At 53.4% G+C, this 20505-nt stretch overlaps 1 protein-coding gene across 1 annotated transcript in view; it reads right to left on the bottom strand.

Moving 5' to 3' along the window:
• UMODL1 (uromodulin like 1) overlaps positions 1-20505 on the bottom strand; it is a 54411-nt gene that overhangs the window by 2661 nt on the left and 31245 nt on the right. Inside the window, exons 13-21 of the mRNA XM_006754362.2 lie at positions 18662-18774; positions 15992-16205; positions 14437-14574; positions 12542-12879; positions 8573-8718; positions 7869-8105; positions 7422-7581; positions 3530-3614; positions 609-810 (exon numbers count right to left, since the gene is read on the bottom strand). Coding sequence (XP_006754425.1) covers positions 629-810; positions 3530-3614; positions 7422-7581; positions 7869-8105; positions 8573-8718; positions 12542-12879; positions 14437-14574; positions 15992-16205; positions 18662-18774 — 1613 coding nt within the window. The 3' untranslated portion in view covers positions 609-628. The remainder of the gene's footprint in view (positions 1-608; positions 811-3529; positions 3615-7421; positions 7582-7868; positions 8106-8572; positions 8719-12541; positions 12880-14436; positions 14575-15991; positions 16206-18661; positions 18775-20505) is intronic.

Raw genomic sequence — 20505 nt, 5'->3', positions numbered from 1 at the left:
GGGGGGGGGGGGGGGGCAGAGGACCCCAATTAGCAGGAGGCTTCAGGGATCCCAAGAAATCTCTTTCCTCCTCGCCCCAACAGCCGCTCAGTCCACTGTTGGATGCCTGGTACCCCACCTTGAGAATTGGGGATGTCTTAGATAATTGCTCCTGAACCCTATAGTTTTTGTGTTTTTTATGAATGCTTCATCACATGGGCTTGTTTGAGTAAATCATTGGCCATTGGTGATAGATTCAACTTCCAACCCCACCTCACCTCCCCCGAGATCAGGCTGTGGGACCAAAATTTCCAACTCTCCAGTCACATGGTTGGTTCTCCTGGCACCCAGCCCCACCCTTGGGTGCTTTCCAAAAGTCATCTCACAACATAGAAGACACCTTTCCTGCCTCCATCACTTAGGAAAGCCAAGGGTTTCAGGAACTCTAAAACCAGGAACAGGGATTGAAGACCAGGTACATATGTCTTATTATATATCACAGGCACAACATGCTGACACCCACAAATCCACCTTTTGCCAAAGTCCCCGAGACACACTGCACGGCCTCTATCGGTGGCAAAAGCAGGTCACGTGCACCAGCCGAGTGTGCTACCTCGCTGCTCACCCACCTTCAGCGCAGCCAGGACTCCTAGTCCTGGAACACCTGGTAGCTGAAGTTGTCCGGCTGGGTTTTGAAGTTGTACTTCCCGGTCACTCTCTGGTAGCGCACAATGAGAAGGGCAGCTGCCCCTGTCACCGCGGCAAAGACAGCCACCACGATGAGGACGATGTAGCCGGGTCCCAGGCCCGGCTTCACCTCTGGAGACTCGCCTGCAGGGGATGAGACAGCACAGGTGGGAGGTCGGCCCCAAGCAGGAGGAAAGCACGTCCCTGGCGGGTCTCCCTCTGGTCCCAGCACTGAGATGTTGTGGTGAGAGTAGAGAGGCTCAGGGAGGAGCCTGGGTAGAGCGAGCTCCCCCCTTTGTCGGCTACTCTGTAGCATGATCGTCTGCATGTGAGTCATCCGAAGCCCTGTAGCAGTGAGGTGTGCGCCATGTGCCTGTGGTCCCCAAAGCTGACGAGGAAGGTGTCTGAGGGCCGGGGGAGCAGAGCAGCCAGCACAGCTCAGCCTGCTCCGGGTTCTGGATAAGCGCTGGCCCAGAGGAGGAGGCCCTGTGGGAGCAACAGGCCCTCCAGGAAGAGGTGGATGGCTCAGCGAACAGCCAAAGGTGGAAACAACCCAAGTGTCCACCGAAGGATGAATGGATAAAAATGAGGTACACATCCATGTTCTAGAGAAAAATCAGTGCCTGACATACAGTCGATAGATGAAATAGTAAGTGGGTGGGTAGATGGATGGATGAATGGATGGATGGATGGATGGATAGAGGATGAATGGATGAGTAGGTGGGTGGATGAATGGAAGGATAGTAGATGGATGAATGAATGGATGGATGGATGGATAAGTGGGTGAATAAAAGGGTGGATGAGCAGATGGATAGAATCTAGAAGGTTCACTAATTTTCCCAAGACCACACAGCTCATAAGTATGACAGCCTAAAATCAAACTCAGGTCTCCTAATGCCAAGCCCATAACTTTTTCCATTCTGGTTTTAAATCCTCTGTAATATCTACGAATAAACAGGAAGCATGCACAGACATGGCAATGCAATTCACATTTCACACGAGGCCCCCAGCTCTGCTCAGCAATTTAAGACAATGAGGAGGGGAGGAAGAGCATGTTGTCCTAGGACCCAAGCCAAAGTCACCCGAGGGCCAGTGCCAGCGCCCAGCTCCAGAGCCCCCGAGGCCGGGCGTGGCCGGGACCTGTGGAAGTGCGCACTGCCCAAATGCTTGGCATGAGAACCAGCAGCTGAGAATGCCCGGGCAAGGAGCCCTCCCTGTCCAGGTCAGATCAGCACGCACTTCCCAGCTCAGACCCTGCATCCAAAACACGGACATTCTTGTCCCGGAAAATATCAAGAGGAAGGAGGGCCATCAAATGAGGAAGAAAAACAACAAAAAAAGGAAAATCAAGTAGGATTAAGTGTAGCTGCAAAAAAGAGGAAGACCTAAAATAGCAGTGACAAAGAATATGGAAGTTTATTTCTTTCGTGCATGAAACTGGTTAAGTCAGAGCCCAGGCCGGGCCCAGCAGCTTTGCGCCGCAGTGTCCTCGGGAGCCCGGCTCATCCAGCTCCTGTCCCCGTGGTCCTCATGGTCCAGGATGGGGACCAGCGGCAGCCGTCTCATCTGCATGGCAGGCAGCAGGGTGGAGAGGTGAGGAGGAAGAGGGGATGAAGCAGGGGCACGGGATGTTCTGAGGAGGCAACCCTTAGGGGGTCATCACTGGGCCTTCCCATCTGCATCTCATTGGCCAGCACTTACTCATATGGCCACACCTGGCTGCCAGGTCGGTTATATATTTTAAAATATATAGTTTTTATTCCCAGCTAAAAAGTTGGAGTTTTATTATTATGGAAGGAGAGGAGAACAGATATTGGGGAACAGCTAGCAGTTTTTGTCTTAATACCCAAAGCACACAATTTCTCCAAACCATTTTTTTAAAAATAGGATAGCCCTGGCTGGTGTGGCTCAGTGGTAGGAATGTCAGTCCATGCACCAAAGGGTTATGGGTTCAACTTCCAGTCAAGGGCATGTACCTGGGTTGCCAGTTTGCTCCCTGTCCCAGGCCAGGGTGCATGTGGGAGGCAACCAGTCGATGTGTCTCTCTCACATCTAGGTTTTTCTCTGTCTCTCTCTCTCTCTCTCTCTCTCTCTCTCTCGCTCTGTCTCTCTCTCCCCCTCCCTCCCTCCACTTTCTCTGAAAAAGCAATAGAAAAAAATCCTCAGGTGAGGATTAACAAAAAATAAATAAATAAACATAAAAATAGGCTAGATCACAAACGAAAGAAAACGTTTTCCTAGAAAACTAATGGTGAGTTTCACGTTGGCTGATGGAAGTTTTATGCGAGAGAGAACAACAGTGCCATTTTTTTGTTTTGCATCTTCTGATTTAGCAAAGCCTAAAATAAAACAGCTTCCCCATTCACATGCGTTTGCACATCCTCACATCACACACACACACACACACACACACACACACGTGTGTGTGTGTGCACATACATGCAAATGCACAGAATTTGTCCTGCCTATAGACTGAGTTCCTTCCTGATAACAACCCACTGCATGCAATTATCCAGTGTCAGGAAACTTAACTGCCTGCCCCTTACCCAAACATGCATTAATTAAACACGTGCACACTTGCTGAAGCCTCAGTCTTTTCATCTGCAACATGGGCATGGTAATAGCTCTGACCTTGCAGGGCTGCTGCGAAGAGCAAATTACATTCTGTGCGTACAGAACGGAGCGCAGTGCTGGGAGGTCAGGACTCTCCGTGAGCATTAGCTGGCATTGTTACTAATTATGAGTCTTTAGGGAAAATCTTATGAGCTCTGTGTTCCAAGGAATTGCTTTTTGGTTTACATGCTAATGAAATGGAATTGGTGGTGTCTTTTCTTTAGTTTTCTAAACCAAGGCCACAACTCACCGTCAGACCGAATGAGGGGTCCCCAGGACATCTGGTGTGTTTCCGATGGTTCACCACTTCTCAGCGACCGAAAGTCATTGCAATTCTGTTGTTTTTGTTTTTTTTAAAGGAGAGAAATTCAATTAGTGCAACAACAGTTATGAGAAATGTACCCAGTCTCTGGAATGGTACCCTGATTCGTACATGTTTTCCCTGCTGGAGACATGAAATCGCAATGGATAAGCTCAGCCAGGGAGAAGGAGGGCTGCAAAGGACTGGACCACCTGGACCGCCGGGTCTGCCTGGGCCGCCTGGACCACCTGGACCATCTGGGCCACCTGGACCACCAGGACCACCAGGACCACCTGAATCACAAGGGCCACCTGGGTCACCTGGACCACCTGGATCACTGGGACAAACAGGACCACCTGGACCACCAGGACCACCTGGACCGCCTGGACCATCAGGACCGCCTGGACCATCAGGACCGCCTGGACCATCAGGACCGCCTGGACCATCAGGACCGCCTGGACCATCAGGACCGCCTGGACCATCAGGACCGCCTGGACCATCAGGACCGCCTGGACCATCAGGACCGCCTGGACCATCAGGACCGCCTGGACCATCAGGACCGCCTGGACCATCAGGACCGCCTGGACCATCAGGACCGCCTGGACCATCAGGACCGCCTGGACCATCAGGACCGCCTGGACCATCAGGACCGCCTGGACCATCAGGACCGCCTGGACCATCAGGACCGCCTGGACCATCAGGACCGCCTGGACCATCAGGACCGCCTGGACCATCAGGACCGCCTGGACCATCAGGACCGCCTGGACCATCAGGACCGCCTGGACCATCAGGACCGCCTGGACCATCAGGACCGCCTGGACCATCAGGACCGCCTGGACCATCAGGACCGCCTGGACCATCAGGACCGCCTGGACCATCAGGACCGCCTGGACCATCAGGACCGCCTGGACCATCAGGACCGCCTGGACCATCAGGACCGCCTGGACCATCAGGACCGCCTGGACCATCAGGACCGCCTGGACCATCAGGACCGCCTGGACCATCAGGACCGCCTGGACCATCAGGACCGCCTGGACCATCAGGACCGCCTGGACCATCAGGACCGCCTGGACCATCAGGACCGCCTGGACCATCAGGACCGCCTGGACCATCAGGACCGCCTGGACCATCAGGACCGCCTGGACCATCAGGACCGCCTGGACCATCAGGACCGCCTGGACCATCAGGACCGCCTGGACCATCAGGACCGCCTGGACCATCAGGACCGCCTGGACCATCAGGACCGCCTGGACCATCAGGACCGCCTGGACCATCAGGACCGCCTGGACCATCAGGACCGCCTGGACCATCAGGACCGCCTGGACCATCAGGACCGCCTGGACCATCAGGACCGCCTGGACCATCAGGACCGCCTGGACCATCAGGACCGCCTGGACCATCAGGACCGCCTGGACCATCAGGACCGCCTGGACCATCAGGACCGCCTGGACCATCAGGACCGCCTGGACCATCAGGACCGCCTGGACCATCAGGACCGCCTGGACCATCAGGACCGCCTGGACCATCAGGACCGCCTGGACCATCAGGACCGCCTGGACCATCAGGACCGCCTGGACCATCAGGACCGCCTGGACCATCAGGACCACCGGGACCACCTGGACCACCTGGGCCACCAGGACAACCTGGACCACCAGGACCACCTGAACCTGGACCCCCAGGACCACCTGGACCATCAGGACCTCCTGAAGCACCTAGACCACCAGGACCACCTGGATCACCAGGACCACTTGGACCACCGGGACCCAGGACAACCTGGACCACCAGGACCACCAGGACAACCTGGAGCACCTGGACCACCAGGACAACCTGGACCACCAGGACCACCAGGACAACCTGGACCACCTGGACCGCCAGGACCACCTGGACCGCCAGGACCACCAGGACAACCTGGACCACCAGGACCACCAGGACAACCTGGACCACCTGGACCGCCAGGACCACCTGGACCGCCAGGACCACCAGGACAACCTGGACCACCAGGACCACCAGGACAACCTGGACCACCTGGACTGCCAGGACCACCTGGACCAGCAGGACCACCAGGACAACCTGGACCAGCAGGACCACCAGGACAACCTGGACCACCTGGACCGCCAGGACCACCTGGACCGCCAGGACCACCAGGACAACCTGGACCACCAGGACCACCTGGACCAGCAGGACCACCTGGACCACCAGGACAACCTGGAGCACCAGGACCACCTGGACCATCTGAACCACCAGGACAACCTGGAGCACCAGGACCACCTGGACCATCTGAACCACCAGGACCACCTGGACCACATGCTCTGCCCAGTGAAAGGGAGGAAGTGCTGGCCACAAGGAGGTGCACAAGAGCAATGAGAGGCAGCAGCCCCTTGAGCTATCCCTAGCTACCAGTGCTGGTCCGTTTATCCCATGGTTCGGGGATCTTTCTCAACAAAGCTCTCAGAGTCACCTTCGCATCTCTACAGCCTACTGCAACCATGTGTTCCTTTTAATGCCTTTGCCTAAACCCACTGTGGGCTCATATGTCCAGAAAGGATGTTGAAGCCCTAACTCCCAGTATTTGTGATGTGACCTTATTTGGAGGCAGGGTCTTTGCAGATGTTCAAGTTAAGACGAGCTCACTAGCGTGGGTCCTGATCCAATATGACTGTGTCCTTACCCAAAGTGGAAATTTGAACACAGACACAGACACACATAGAGGGAGAAGATGGGCTTCTACAAGCCTCAGAGATTGACCGAACAGATCCTCCTTTTCAGCCTCAGAAGGAACCAGCCCTGTCCACACACTGGTCTTGGACTTCCAGCCCCCTGGATTGGAAGACAACAAATTTCTCTTGCTTAAGCCAATCCTTCCGGGGTACTCTGTACAGCAGCCACAGGAAACCAATACAATGGCCATCCTCAAGGAACTTGGGAAGGAATGTGTGGAGCTCTGTTGTAAAGAATCTGGGGACTGGCAGCTCCCTGCAGAGGCCAAGTACCACTGTGGCTATTAATACTCTCAGCATCTCTGTGGGGCCAGTGCAACCAGGTGCAGACTCCTCCGCGCCCTTAGCTGGCCGTCATCGGGAGCCTGTGTCCCTTTCCTCCCGTGCTCCAGCAGATCTACTGCTTGATAAAAGTGACATCAACAAAACCGACCATGACTGGATTTCGCTCATCCATGACCTACTGACGCTCGGAGGTGGACTGTGCAGGAAAACCAGAGGGACAAGCATAGACATGCAGAGAGACACGCAGTGGTCCGATCAGCAGCCAACAGAACCCCCTACACTGTCCTTGGCCCCAGACAACACACAACAGTCACTTCGCATACGTGTCACTGGTATGAAGGAGAGCTTGCAAATCTCAGGACTCAAAGCACATTTTGAATTCAAAGGTCAAAGAAAATGAGAATGTAAAATTATTCCTAATCCCAGCATGAATGCTGCACATAGGGAAGGAGAAACCCCTGATTGAATGTCACAGTGGCTCCGAATCAGCAGTGTTCCATCAAAGTAGCTAAAAATAACGTGAAATTAAAATAACACTTTTGCACCTAGATATGCATTAAATCGCCTTGAGAAGTGCAACAGCCTCATGACAAGGAAGCTCTGACGTGACGGCCAGCAGATGGTATGGCCTCAAGAAGGACTAAGGTGACACCCAGCTAAGTCGGTCCTCCCCCAGTGGTGCCCACTGTTGAAATGCCATTTCCTGCCTTTTAGGGGCCACATCTGCAGGGCCCAGCACCTCTTCTCAGAGCCAACCATGCCCTGGATAACACAGCAACCCTCCTCATAACAAGAGGGAGCGAGGACCCAGACAGAAACTTAGAACACGCAACACCTACGATTTTGCACGTGGCTCCGGGGGTCTCCATGCAGATGCGGAGTTTGCAGTGCAGGTAGACTATGGAGTTGTTGATGAAGGAAAAAATTTTCAGCTTAAACTGGGCCTTGTTGGAGTCCCCATTCTCAATCACGTTGGTATGCGTGTTGGGGATGGGGCAGCTGGGAGGAGAGAAAAGGTGAGAGAAAAGTTTAATTATAAACTGGTCTTCCTATCCCTGTTCCAAAACGAAAGAGTTACAATACATCTGGCTGCACATGGAGCATCCCCACCAGGCTCCCTGGAAGGCAGGGATGGCTAGATCTCCAGCTCCTGAGGGGAAAGGGTCTCCTGTGGGGTGTTACCTAAAACCCAGGTCCATGCACGTACAAGTCTGGAAATTCAGAGGGCCCAAAGGAAGCCACCAGCAAGGGGGGCAGCGATGCCCAAGGCCCCCCCGAACCCCTACCTGTTGTTGATGAAGCCAAACATGACCGGGTCCCTGGCGTTGCTGGACGGCGTTGCCCAGCACTCGGTCAGGACCACCTTGAGGTTGCTTTTCTGTTTATAGAGCCCCACTTCGATCTTGATGTCGTCGCTGGCAGACACGCTATAATTCCGAGGTATAGGAGAGTCCCCAATAAACAACTGCATTTCTGTGACAAAATTTCCAGCGCCATGGAGGTCCTCAATGATGGTGTAAACCCTGCGGAGGGAGCAACTTGCTGGAGGTTCCCTCCTGGGATCCCTCTCATCCCCACTCCTCCCCAGAAAGCAACCTCAAAGAAGCGTGGAAATAAAACCCAAATGAGGACAAGCAAGAAAGGCTATTTATTCTGAACTGGCAGCAGTGGGGGCTCAGTCCCATCGCCTGACTGATGGAGACTCAAAGACAGGCAGAGTAGAGGGGGGAAGCCGTGGGCAGGCTCGCTATAAGTGGGATGTCCTATGTGGTTGATTAGAGAAACATATATGGCTTCCTTGGGTCGGTCCTGAGTTGAAAGCGGGAACAAGGTTGAAGAAAGCTGGCCATTATTAGCCAAGTCCCGGCACCATCTGTTGTGTATTCAGTCTCTCAGATGGCCCTCAAGTGATTGGAACCCTAAGAAAATCCTCACTGTGGTGCTAGAGAGGAACGCGCACTGGGGAGAGGTGGGAGGCCTCTCCACTCACCCCCACTCCGGGGTGTAGCCCGATGACGTCAGGAGATCGTTGCGGAAGGCACAGCGGATGGGGCTCAGGATCTTCAGGTGGTGGATGATGCCCTCGGGGGACAGGTCGTTCCTCAGCGTGGTCCTCACCACTGTGTTCGTCATGTTCTGAGCACAAACCAAGTGGGGCATGAGCGAGCTCCTGGGCCCCAGCAGGACCCCAGTAGGAGTGCTGGGGAGGGGTCTTCTTAAAAGCTTTCCCCCCCAAAATATAAAAACCCAAATGTGCCCTAACCAGTTTGGCTCAGTGGATAGAGCATCGGCCTGCGGACTGAAAGGTCCCAGGTTCAATTCCAGTCAAGGGCATGTACCTTGGTTGTGGGCACATCCCCAGTGGGAGGTATGCAGGAGGCAGCTGATCAATGTTTCTCTCTCGTCAATGTTTTTAACTCTCTATCCCTCTCCCTTCCTCTCTGTAAAAAATCAATAAAATATTGCACACAAAAAACCCCAAATGATTTTTTCTAACATAAACTGTCATAGAGAGGGTGAAGTCCAGGGGCTGGCTGATGCCTATGTCCAGTGCCAGCTTCCTCACTGGAGGAGGATAGAGGTGGTCTAGATCAGGGGGTACCCACAATAACATATCTGACCCCCACACTCACCAGATTATCCCATGAACATTTCTGAAAATGAGAGCACGGGGCCCTCACCGGAGGAATCTAGTTAACCTGGTAAAGGCCTGAGGCCGAGCCAGCCAGCACTCCTTCTAAGTTCTCAAGTCTGGGAAACAACACCGAGCCAAGATCCAGAAGAGAAACAGAAGGAAAGAACATGACCCTGATGAGAACGAAGGTGTGCACGTGACAGCACGGCTAAATTGTGTACTTGAGTCTCCGGGGAACAATGTTAAGCCTGTCAGTGTTAATGAAGTGACCAGGGATGGGGAACCTTTTCTCTGCCAAGGGCCATTGGATATCTATCCCATCATTCCTGGGCCATACAGAATGATCACCCTAAAGCTTAGCCTGCTCTATTGGGTCGAACACTTAATGACCTCGCTCCAGCTGCCTTGGCAGGGCCAGACCAAATGATTTCGCGGCCCTTATATGGAGGTTCCCCACCCCTGCTCTGAACAAAGGTGTGGAGCAAGTGGTTTCAAGCACAAAGAGGCCTGTTCCCCTGTCTGCTGGGTTTAGTCTGGCTGCTGGCATGTGGAGGTTGAGCAGAAAGAGGAGGAGATTGCGGACAGCTGGCCTGGAAATGGGCTTTTCTAAGAGACTGCAGCGAGACAGGGAAACCAGATGGAGGGCCTGAAGGGGGCGGGCGGAGGGGGGAGTGGGTGTCATCACTACACTGAAGCCTGTTGTTGGACAAAATACTTGAAGTTCTATTTGTTTGAAGCACTTTGCTGGCTCGTGGCCTGGAGTCTGACTGTCACAGTGGTGGGTCTCCCATGTCCCCTTACTGACAATCCCGAAGTTGTCACCAGAACAGAGCACAGGGCCCTCCGAGGGCAGCTGGTCATGTGCCGTGGTGACCAGCAGCTCGTGACAGTTCGCAGGAGGCACTGCCCTGTGGGTAGCTTGTCGGCCTCACCGGTTTAGAACTAGACAAGGGAAAATTTGTGTGAAGTCAGCCAGTCAGAACCACTGACTGAGGAGGAAACGAGGGGCAGGGTTGTTTGAAAATTGGGGACAGTGAAGAGGTCCAATTACAGTTGTTGAAACAAGCCAGGAAGAGTAGAAGCTGCTGGACTTCTCGGAGGAGGCGCGAGGAGGCCGACTGTGCACTATAAGACAAAACATCTGACCCTGATAAGGCTGTCCGTGCAGTGTTTGCTGAAAGTAAAAATTCCCAGGCTCACATGACTCACAGGACCCATGAATCCGAGAGACAAGGAGTCCAGTGGCCAGCCAGCCTCCAGCGTGAGAGGGTTTAAGAGCAGAACGCTGGAGGGAGCAAGGCTTACGGAGTGTGAGGGGAAGGGGCGGCTTTCAATGGTTCTGAAGAGGGAGCCATTGAAGAGAAGTCTCTTTTCCCTTCTGCAGCTCCTTCGTTGCTACTGGACACAAAATTATAGAAGGAATAGATTTTTGTTGTGAATTAAACAGGCCTGGACAGACTTTGGTAAAGTCGATTACATCAGAGCCACTAGCATGTCTTTGAAAGCTATTAGATTTGCTTTAGGATTTTATATAAGGAGCAAAATCTGAATGACTGAAAACCAGGTTCATGTTTAGAATTCATTTTCCTGAGTAGTGACTAGCAGTGCATTAGCTTCTAGGACCAAAGGTGTACAGTTCTTAACTGATGGGTCCCTCGCGGAAGCCTTTCATCCCTTTTGAATTGATGCCGATCTTTTGTGTTGGCTTCTTTAAAAAAGGCCTGTGTTTGTATCTCCGCATTTGGGAGGAATTGTCTGCGAGATGCGCACAGGCCCTGTGGGTTTTCAGCCAAACAAACTCCTGTTCCTCTTAGTTTTATCTCAGTCCCGAGGCCAAGTCTCTGATGGGCCGGAGGAGAGACAGCAGGTACAGGGAGGACTCGGTCAGCATTTTGCAAAGTGTCTCAGGAAAAACAGAGAAGTCCCCTTCTATCTTTGTAAGAATCTTACATATATTTACAAAGATGATTCTGTTCTCCAGTGAAAATTTTGGGGGCATGGAGGAATTTGTGTCTCTTCATAGTCATATCTGCATGACCTGTTTAGAGTAATCAGAGAAATGTGACCTTTTTCCTGTTGTTTTTTTTTTTCTTTTTTAATCCTCACCCTAGGATATTTTCCTATTGATTTTTAGAGAGAGTGGAAGAGAGAGGGAAAGGCAGAGAGAAATATCGATGTGAGAGAAACACATCGATTGGTTGCCTCCTGCACACGCCCTGACCAGGGCCTGAGTTGGGAAGGAGCCTGCAACCAAAGTACGTGCCCTTGACCAGAATCGAACCCGGGACTTTTCAGTCTGCTGGCCGACACTCTATCCACTGAGCCAACTCAGCTAGGGCTGTGATCCTTTTTCTTTTAACCTGGGGGTGAATAAAATGTAAACTACTTAATAAAAAAAAAAAAGGAAGGTGGAACCTGCTGTGTATAATCTATCAGTTTGTACAAATAAGTCTTCAAGGTAAACTTAGCTTTTGACAAACGTCAAAGAACATCGAGAACTTGTGTGGATTCCAGGGTTGGCATGACTCATAGGAGACGAATTTCCCTCTGCTCTGACCAGGCCTGAACCCGGCTGGCTGTAAGTGCTAAGCCAGGTGTTTGCCCAGCTCAGAAAGCCAAAGGGAGCGAGCCGACGTGGCAGCCTTGACTCCGGGCCCCCTCACCCACCACAGCAGCGGACCCACACTTGGGAACAGCCTGCGGGAGCATCGCCAGCAGGAGCTGGGCAGCTCTGCCCATGGCAAATCCTCCAACACATGCCCGCACTCACACAACCATAGCGACATTCACCCACGCATACTCACACAACCATAGCTACATACACATTCACACACGCACTCATACAACCATAGCTACACACACATTCACACATGCATACTCATACAATATAGCTACACACACATTCACACACGCACACTCATACAACCATAGTTACACATACATTCACACACACACACATACACACATACATATTCTCACTCATGGATGCTCACGTGCACACATAGGCTCCAGCTTCCCTCCCCCTTTCTCTCCCCACTGGCTCTGCCTGCACATCAGACTCCCCAGAGGTTGTTTTGCACCCTGACTCTCAGATGTGCCCCAGGCCCTTTGCACCAGAATCCTGGCAGGGTGGGGCTCTCAGGTCCCTCCTGGTTCTAAGGTGCAGCCCAATCTGCAGTGAGAACTCGGCCCTATCCTGACTCCTTTGGGGCCCGCACTTAGACTCAGGATCTCAGGGTACAGAGGATTTCTGGTCCCCAGGTCAGTGCCGGCCCTCCCCGTATTGAGGTCCGGACAGCTTGGACGGCCCCGCCCAGGACTTACGCTTTGCACGAGGGTGCCGCACTCGCTCCACGCGGCCACCAGGAACACGTGTGTGCTGTTGCTGTCACTCACGTTGCAGGACGGGTGCCCCAGGTACAGGGAGGACTCGGGGATGGACTCCTGCCGCAGGAAGCGCCTCTCGACGGCAATGGCCACCTTCTCGATCTCGCAGAGCACCCTGACCGCTCCCGTCAGGTTCAGCCGCGGGGGTGGGTCCTGGGGCGCCGGGCTGGCCCCTTGCACGGAGGCCGCCCTGGTTTCTGCGGGGGTGGGGGGCTGCTCTGGGCCGGGGCCCACGGAAGACCCGGGGGCCTGGGTTGTGTTACCAGAAGAGTCACCTACAAGACACGAGGAGACCAGCAGCAGGTGGGTCTGCGTTTGGGGACTGTGATGTGAGTCTGGACTGTGAGGCCGGCGCTGAGGGTGGAGAGCCCACAGGGATCCCCTGCCCCTACAGCACACGCCTGGGAACTGCACATTCCAGCCACGGCCACACACACACATGTGTTACACGCTTCTGCCAACCCAAGTAGCTGGGCTCGGCTTGGCTACCCAGGGGCCCTGTGGGCCAGGGAATCCAGGGGTGTCCTGTCCGCCCAGCTTCTCCCAGCCTGTCCCAGGCCCAGGCTGGGCGGGTGCCAAGCCTATGGACTGGGGACAAGCTGTCTACCCTCAGGAGTCCCCGAGTCCTGTCTCTAAGATGAGTTAGTGATGTTTACTCTCCGGATCCTTGAGTCCCTCACTCCTGCTCCAGCTCCCTGCTTCCCCCAAAGCACTCTCGGTTTCACCCTCTGGAAGAATGAAGAGGCTCCTTAAAGGCGCCCACCGTTCTCCCTGGGCTCCCTCCCTGGCCTGCAGGAAGCAGACCCAGACACATCTCAGCTTGTCCCTGGGCCCCCCTCTACAGCCCGGCCCATTGCCTGCTACTTCGGCACCTGCCATTTTTTGTCTCAAGGTAGGGGGTGGGGGGTTTCAGCCATCACTCTGCCGCCTCACCTAGCTCTCCCTGCCTCCAGCCTGCAGACCAAATCACTGCTCCTGGCGTTGGCAGCCTTCCCAACTGGCCTCACCCACTGCTCTTAGCAGCCTGCCTCCCACTCCTCCCACCCATCTCCTGCAGGCACCCACTTTGAAGCTAGCCCAGCTGCATGCCTGGACCATGCCCACCTTGAACAGTTCTGTTCTCACTGTTGCCCCCACCCACCATGGCCCCCTCTGCCCAGTGCTTATCTTAGCCATCCTTTGAGACCAGCGCTAAGGTACCTCTTCCAGGAAGCCCTCCCTGACCACACACATGGGGCTGAAACAACTTAGTCTCCTCTGGGCCTCCTGTTTCTACCTCAAGCAGGAGGGAACATTCCAGATTCCCTGTGACACTGTGTTTACTCATATAAACGCCTGTCTCCCTCCACTTGACCACAGATCCCTGTATGGCAGGCATCAGCTCAGAGTCCGTGCTGAATTCACTACTGGACAGGGAAAGTGCTGAGTGGAGACAGGGGCTGAGTAGAAATGTCTCGTGCATGGTGCTTGTCTCATGGGCTGTACATTTTGCAAGAAAACACACCTTGGTTCTGAGTGTGTTTTCTCATCTCAGTCATCAGAAGAATCATTTGGGGATAGGAGGCACCACCAAAAAGGCTGGAGACATATGAGAGGATGTGAAGGGACAGCATCACACACATGTACACATGCATGTGGGTACATGTGCGCGCACACACACTCACACGGGTACATGTGCACGCACACACACACACACACACACACACACACACACCAGGAAACTTGCCCAGGACATAAAATAGGCCGACCTCATTTGGAAAAGAGGTACGTTGCTTCTTTTCACAGGACAGATTACCGACAGCATTCCAGAAAAGGGACCGGGAGGATGGTACCTTCACAGGGTCTTCCAGAATATTCTACGGGGAAGTCGGGGGCAGCTCCCACACAGCTGCAGGTGAAAGACCCGAGAGTGTTGCGACAGGCTGTGCCGGGCTCGCAGTCGTCCTCCCTGCTCTCACACTCATCGAAATCTGTGCGACATTTCGGGAACAAAACGGACCTTCTCAGTGGGCTCGAGGCCTGCGGAGAGGGGTACCCTGCCGGCTGTTTACAGGCAGCCGCGTGGAAAGCGCACCTCAGAGAAAGTTAAAAATTATCCAACTTATCCGTTCTGGGGGCAGGGATGGGGTGGGGGCAGGTGTCCGCGGGCTGCAGGGGCTGTGCTGGAAGAATTCCTGGTCCCGGGGCTGGAGGTGAGGGGCAGGGGGAGAGACACTGGGCAAAGCAGTGTCAGATCAGAGCAGCCAGGAGGTGAGCAGGCCCCACCCAACCCCTGGTCTCAGGCGAGGGGCCCCGAAAACAAGACACCTGCCTTTGGTTCCTGCGCTCAGTTACTTTACGTACTAACAGTCGTGCAGGTTTGCTGAACAAAATGGATATGACCGATGCACGTGACCTCTCTCTCTATTTAGGGCTTCGTTCCTCGTCACATTATTGAAATTATACTTTGGTTTGTTGCTTGCGTGACAAGGGCGCCTTTGTTTTGTTTGCTTGACATAAAAGATTTACATTTTCATGGAATCAAATATTCCAGTCTTTTCTTCCGTGGGCTTGTTTTCCTTCCGCTTTTAACCTTGGAAAACACTTCTTACTCCAAAAATTCAGAAAAATAGTCACCTATGTTGTCTTTGATTTGTTATACAGGTACCTGCAAGCCCTTTATCACGATTTTCACGTGGGATACGTGCTGTGGACTGGCCTGTGCCCCTGAAAGTTCACCTGCAGAAGCCCTAACCCCGCTGTGACAGTGTTTGGAGACGGGCCTTTGGGGGTAATTCAGGTTAAAGGAGGTCATGGTGGTGCGGTCCTGATCTGGTGTCACCCAGGGGCTCTCCTTCGGAGGACACACGCCAGGAAGCGGACCCTCCTCAGAAACCAGGTTGGCTGGCACCTGAGCCTGGACTCCCGGCCACCGGGACTGTGAGACCATGTCCGCTGTGTGAGCCACCCATCTGCGTGTTTTATGGTGACAGCTGAGCTGACTAAGACCATCTGAGGGAAGCATCTCAGTTGCCCTTTCTCCCTGCTTTTCAATTATTTCCACTAGGATCTCCTTGGCAACCATGCTCTGGAGGAAGTCTGGCTGCAGAGAGGGACGCGTCTGCCCTGGACCCATGATGACAGCAGTGGAGGAGGGGCGGGGGCAGGACGCAGCCTGCGACCAGGGAGCAGCATCCCCGGTTCACCAGAGGCTGTTCTCAACCCGTACGTCATAAATACAAACAACAACATAGGAGCAAAAAGCGAGAGGAGGGTCCTGCTTCCCATTTTCATCTAATGCCGGGAAGCCCCAGAGGGACACCTTTCAGAAACAAAGGCAGTAGCTGGGCGCTGGCTGCCTCGCGTTCCAGACCCGGTGAGCCTCCACCAGGCCAGACCAACACGTACCCCCGATGAAGGCGTCCCCTCCGACCACCTCCAACAGAGAGGCGTTCTGAAAGGCAGCGAGGAACGCGGCAGACACCACCTGGACCTCCAAGTCCGCGACGATCAGCAGGCTGAACTCCACCACGACACTGCCGTTGGCGATGCGGGTCACTTCCACCCGCACCCCGCCCGCGTCCAGGTGCTGGCGCATGGTGGGTGACAGGGACTCGCGCACCTGCAGAGAGACAGAGCTGGTGAAAAGGACTCCTCTTGGGATTGCAGGCTGCAGCAGGGCAAAGCCGCAGGCCGGGTCTGAGATACTGAGAGCCCTGTTTGCCCCTAACCAGCTGTCCGTTTGGGGCGGGGGGCAAAAGCCCTACCCTAGGGGCTTCTCACTTGGCAGGGGACTCACAGTCCCCTGGGATCTGCCACCATCAGCTCAGAGCCATGGGGGCGGGGGCCTGGATGAGTGGTCACTCACTTTGTTTTTTCTAGAATAATCCTTTTGCTCCTGATATGACACATTTCCCCTCTAATCCTCCTCCCCGCCTTTCCAAAACCTGCTTCTCGTGAGACCCTGCTGGGGCAGGCGGTTCCTGCCTCTGAAAGCCGTTTCTTATTCTATCACTTTGGACAGCACCGTACACCACACATGGCATTACTCCAGTCCAGCCCATCATGGCCGAAATGCCCAGGAAGACAGGAGCCCACAGGATGGAAATCGTCTATGGAAAGCGCCATCTCCAGACTTTGCTGTCACAGAGAAAGCCTTACCGCTTCTGCCCTGTAGGAGGCGCTCGAGCCCAGGATTCACTTCCCAGCCTGGGGACAGTCAACCCCAGCAATCTAGTGTCACCCATCAGAGGCTGCAGAGGCCCAGAGACCAGGAGCTGCCTGCAGTCACATGGCTGACATTATTATTTGAACAGTCAATTGTTATCTATCTACCTACCTATCCTCTATGTATCTATTATCTATCATCTATCTGTCATCTAGCCAGCTAGCTAGCAATCATATGTCTGTAATCATCTCTCTCTCCCTCCCTCTCTCTGTCTCTTTTGCTCTTCTGGGACTTCCTAAGACCACCTTCAGTTGCTTTTCAAACCCATCTCAAACCAAGTTCCAGGCTCCTTGCTAGGCAGGTACAAAGAACAAGGTACTGAATTAACCCACAACTTCCCAAAACTTATCTTAAAGTCCTACACATGAGATAGGTGGCAGCCTTATTTGCTATCCTGAAGTTCTAAATAAAAAACAAACAAAAATTATCCCCAAAAATTGACAAATGAGGAAATGGTTTAAAGGGGAAATGTTAATCAAGAAACTCGGGGTGGAAATGGAGCTCCCTCACGTGACCCCCAGAGCACTCTGATGTGGACTGATTTCGGTGTTTGCTCAATCTCAGTGTAGCTGTCTGTAACCTAAAGCAGATGGATGTATGAATGAGTCAACAGCTCTGGAACCCACGCACTGGACCAGGAGCTGGGGGCCCCAGGATAAATAATGTGGAGTCCCAGATCTGGGGAGCCTCAGTTGGACAGTTTCCGGAGGCTGTGTGACTTTTTATCACTAAGTGATGCTGACAGGGTTGAACAGAATCAAAGGTGAGGCCACCTGCATTGCCAAGGCGCCGGCCTGTCTTCACACTCCACCACTAGATGGCGCTGCAAAACTCTGCCTATTCTGTATCTCAAATGCCCAGGATACGGAAAAGCTAGCATCCGTGAGATTTCTGTGCAAATAAGTCACTAGGTCATGACAAGTGTGTTCTCTATTCATCAAAGGGAAGTCTAACCTCCAACAAAAATAACATTCAGATTGCTACCCTGACTAAGTCGTAACAACATACCATCCCAAAGAATGCCGACGAGATGGCAGAGGAAGGGCAAGAAAGAGCAGGAAAATAACTTTTTAAGGTAAAAATTGGAAACAACCTAAATGCCCACCAATGAGTGAAAGGATAAACAAAATGTGGCCCATCCACATGCTGGAATATTCTTCAGCCAGTCGGAGGAAATGGTTTCCTGAATTAAGTTCTGCACATGCTACAACATGAGTGAGCCTTGAAGACAGTATGTTCAATGAAATAATCCAAACACAAAAGATCAGATATGGTATGATTCTGTTTCTATGAAATGCCCAGGACAGGCAAGTCCAGAGAGACAGAAAGCACATTAGTGGTTGCCAGGAGCAGAGAGAAGGGGGAGTAGAAAGTGATTATTAATGGGTAGGGTTTGGAGGTGGGGGGTGGGTAATGAAATGTTCTGGAATTAGAAGGTGGTGATGGTTGCACAATTTTATGAATACAGTACAGTCCAAACTACTGAACTGTGCACTTTAAAACCCTGCATCCTCTGGTATATGAAATAGATCTCTCTTTTATTTTTTTAAGTGTTCTTTTTAAGGCAGGGGAGGGGCTTTCTGCTTCAAGGAGTCCCACCTGGATAAAGTTGCACTGAGCAGGAAACAGTGTGAGGCAAGGAGGCAGCAAAGGACAAGGTGTGTCTCCCATCTACTGATTCATCTATTTAATAGCAGACCCAGGGACACCCAGGCCCCACACCGGAGCCAGAAGTCCCAGGTTCCTTCTGAAAAGAGGGTCTAAATCCTGCTGGGCTGCAGCTAGGATTCCACCCGCCTCCCTCCTTCACATCCGCGAAGTAAGAAGTAAGGACCGTTTCACCAACTTACCATCCTGAAGAATAGCTCTAGGAAGTCCTGGGATTCCTTGCTGCTGGCGTTGCGGAAGGATTCGGAATACCTGACATTGGCTATTCTGACTTTCCCACTGAGCTTCCGGGCGGCTGCAGGGTGAAGAAAAAGCATGTTTGGGACAGGAATGTGTTAGGGAACAGATGACCACATTTTTTTTTTAATCCTCACCTGAGGATTTTTTTCCATTGCTTTTTAGAGAGAGTAGAGGGAGGGAGGGAGAGAAAGAAGGAGAAAGAGAGAGAGAGAAAGGGAGAGAAAGAGAAATACATCGATGTGAAAGAGACACATCAATTGATTGCTGCCTGCACGAGTCCCAACTGGGGCTGGGGATTGAATCTGAAACCCAGGTACTCGCCCTTGCCCGGGAATTGAACCCATGAGTATTTGATGGGTGGGCTATTGCTTTAACCACTGAGCAACACTGGCCATGGCCACTTCTAACTTAATAATAGTATTTTCATGTTGGCCGGGCAGAACATCAAACTAGGCTGACTTGGACTCTACAAAGAAGGAACAGCGCCCAACACTCCCAGACACGCCCGCAGACTGGAGGACACCAGGACAGAGCCCAGGGGAGAACCTTGTGGAGGCTGTGGAACCAGCTCAGCCCCAGCAGCTCTCTCCTCCCTGCCTGTGTCACTCTGTGCACAGCCTGTCCAGGTAATTTGCCAGCAAGTGGGGACAGCTTTGAGAGTGAAAGGAGGCACGTACATAGTCCATTGTGCCAGGGCCTCAGGTGCACACCGGCTGTCCTGGCAAACCCGGACATGAGGTGGCCTTGCCAAACCTCTGCTCAGAGCCCTGTGCCCAGGACAGAGCGCCCAGAGGTCCTGACACAGTCAGCTCTTCCTCGCCCCTACAGCCCCGCCCTCTGCGGTCCAGGCCACCCTGCTTCTGCATCGGCCAGTTCCACTAGGATCTTCCTCCGCACAGGGGGGGCGCGGGGTACAGAGCTGGTCCAGATGTCACCCGGCCGTATCCCACTCCCATACAGCAGCCGTCTGTCCTCATGCAGCCCTTCCCCGGGCGTCTGTGAGGCCCCTGCTATGGGCCAGGCCTCTGGGTAGCGAAGGTGGAGGACAAGGCTCTCCCCCTGGAGCTGAGAGGCGCCCCCTCAGAGGCTTGCTGCCCCTCCCCCCGCGAGTAAGACAAGCCACAGTGCCATCTCACTCCGCATTCTGGGTGAGCCTACACCCCAAGTGCTCGGGGTCACCTGTCTCTGAGGGCCACCGGTCCAGACTCAGGACAACGGGAGCATGCGGCCTGACCTAGAAGCCACCAGGAGCAGGACAGTGCACAGGTGAGAGCGGATGCCGACCCACCTCCAGCACCAGCAGCTCCTCCCTCCAGTGAAGGTCCAGTGGGTGAGACCTTCAGAGGCCAGACTGATGCTGACCCGAGGCCACCCTGCCGGGCCATCCGGCCAACAGTCACCCCCTTCTCCAGGTCTCACCAACTTGCACAATAGCATCATTGAACACCTTTTCTCTATTTCCCAGCCCATGGCTAATTAGAACTTTAAAGATATAAACAAAAATTCTAAACTTTCTGACTGCATTTCGATAGGTCACCTTAGGGATCTCCCAAGGGGGTGCACCCCACCCAGGAGACGCTGCCATCAACTCCCGGACAGCCGCCCGCGATCTGAGGACTAACCACAATATTAGGCGTGCCCTTTGGCTGTTCAGGTAAGTTAGACTTTCAAGAAAACATCTGCTGACAATTGCCAGAGAGGAGAAGAGAGGAATTTTATCTGCATACTAGGTGCCCAGTGCATGAATTCATGCACCTTGAAAGGAACTGTGGGCCATGAATCTCTG

This window comes from Myotis davidii, unplaced genomic scaffold (genome assembly GCF_000327345.1).
Source record: "Myotis davidii unplaced genomic scaffold, ASM32734v1 scaffold512, whole genome shotgun sequence".
Lineage (NCBI taxonomy): Eukaryota > Metazoa > Chordata > Mammalia > Chiroptera > Vespertilionidae > Myotis > Myotis davidii.
This window is presented reverse-complemented; position numbering and strand designations above follow the sequence as displayed.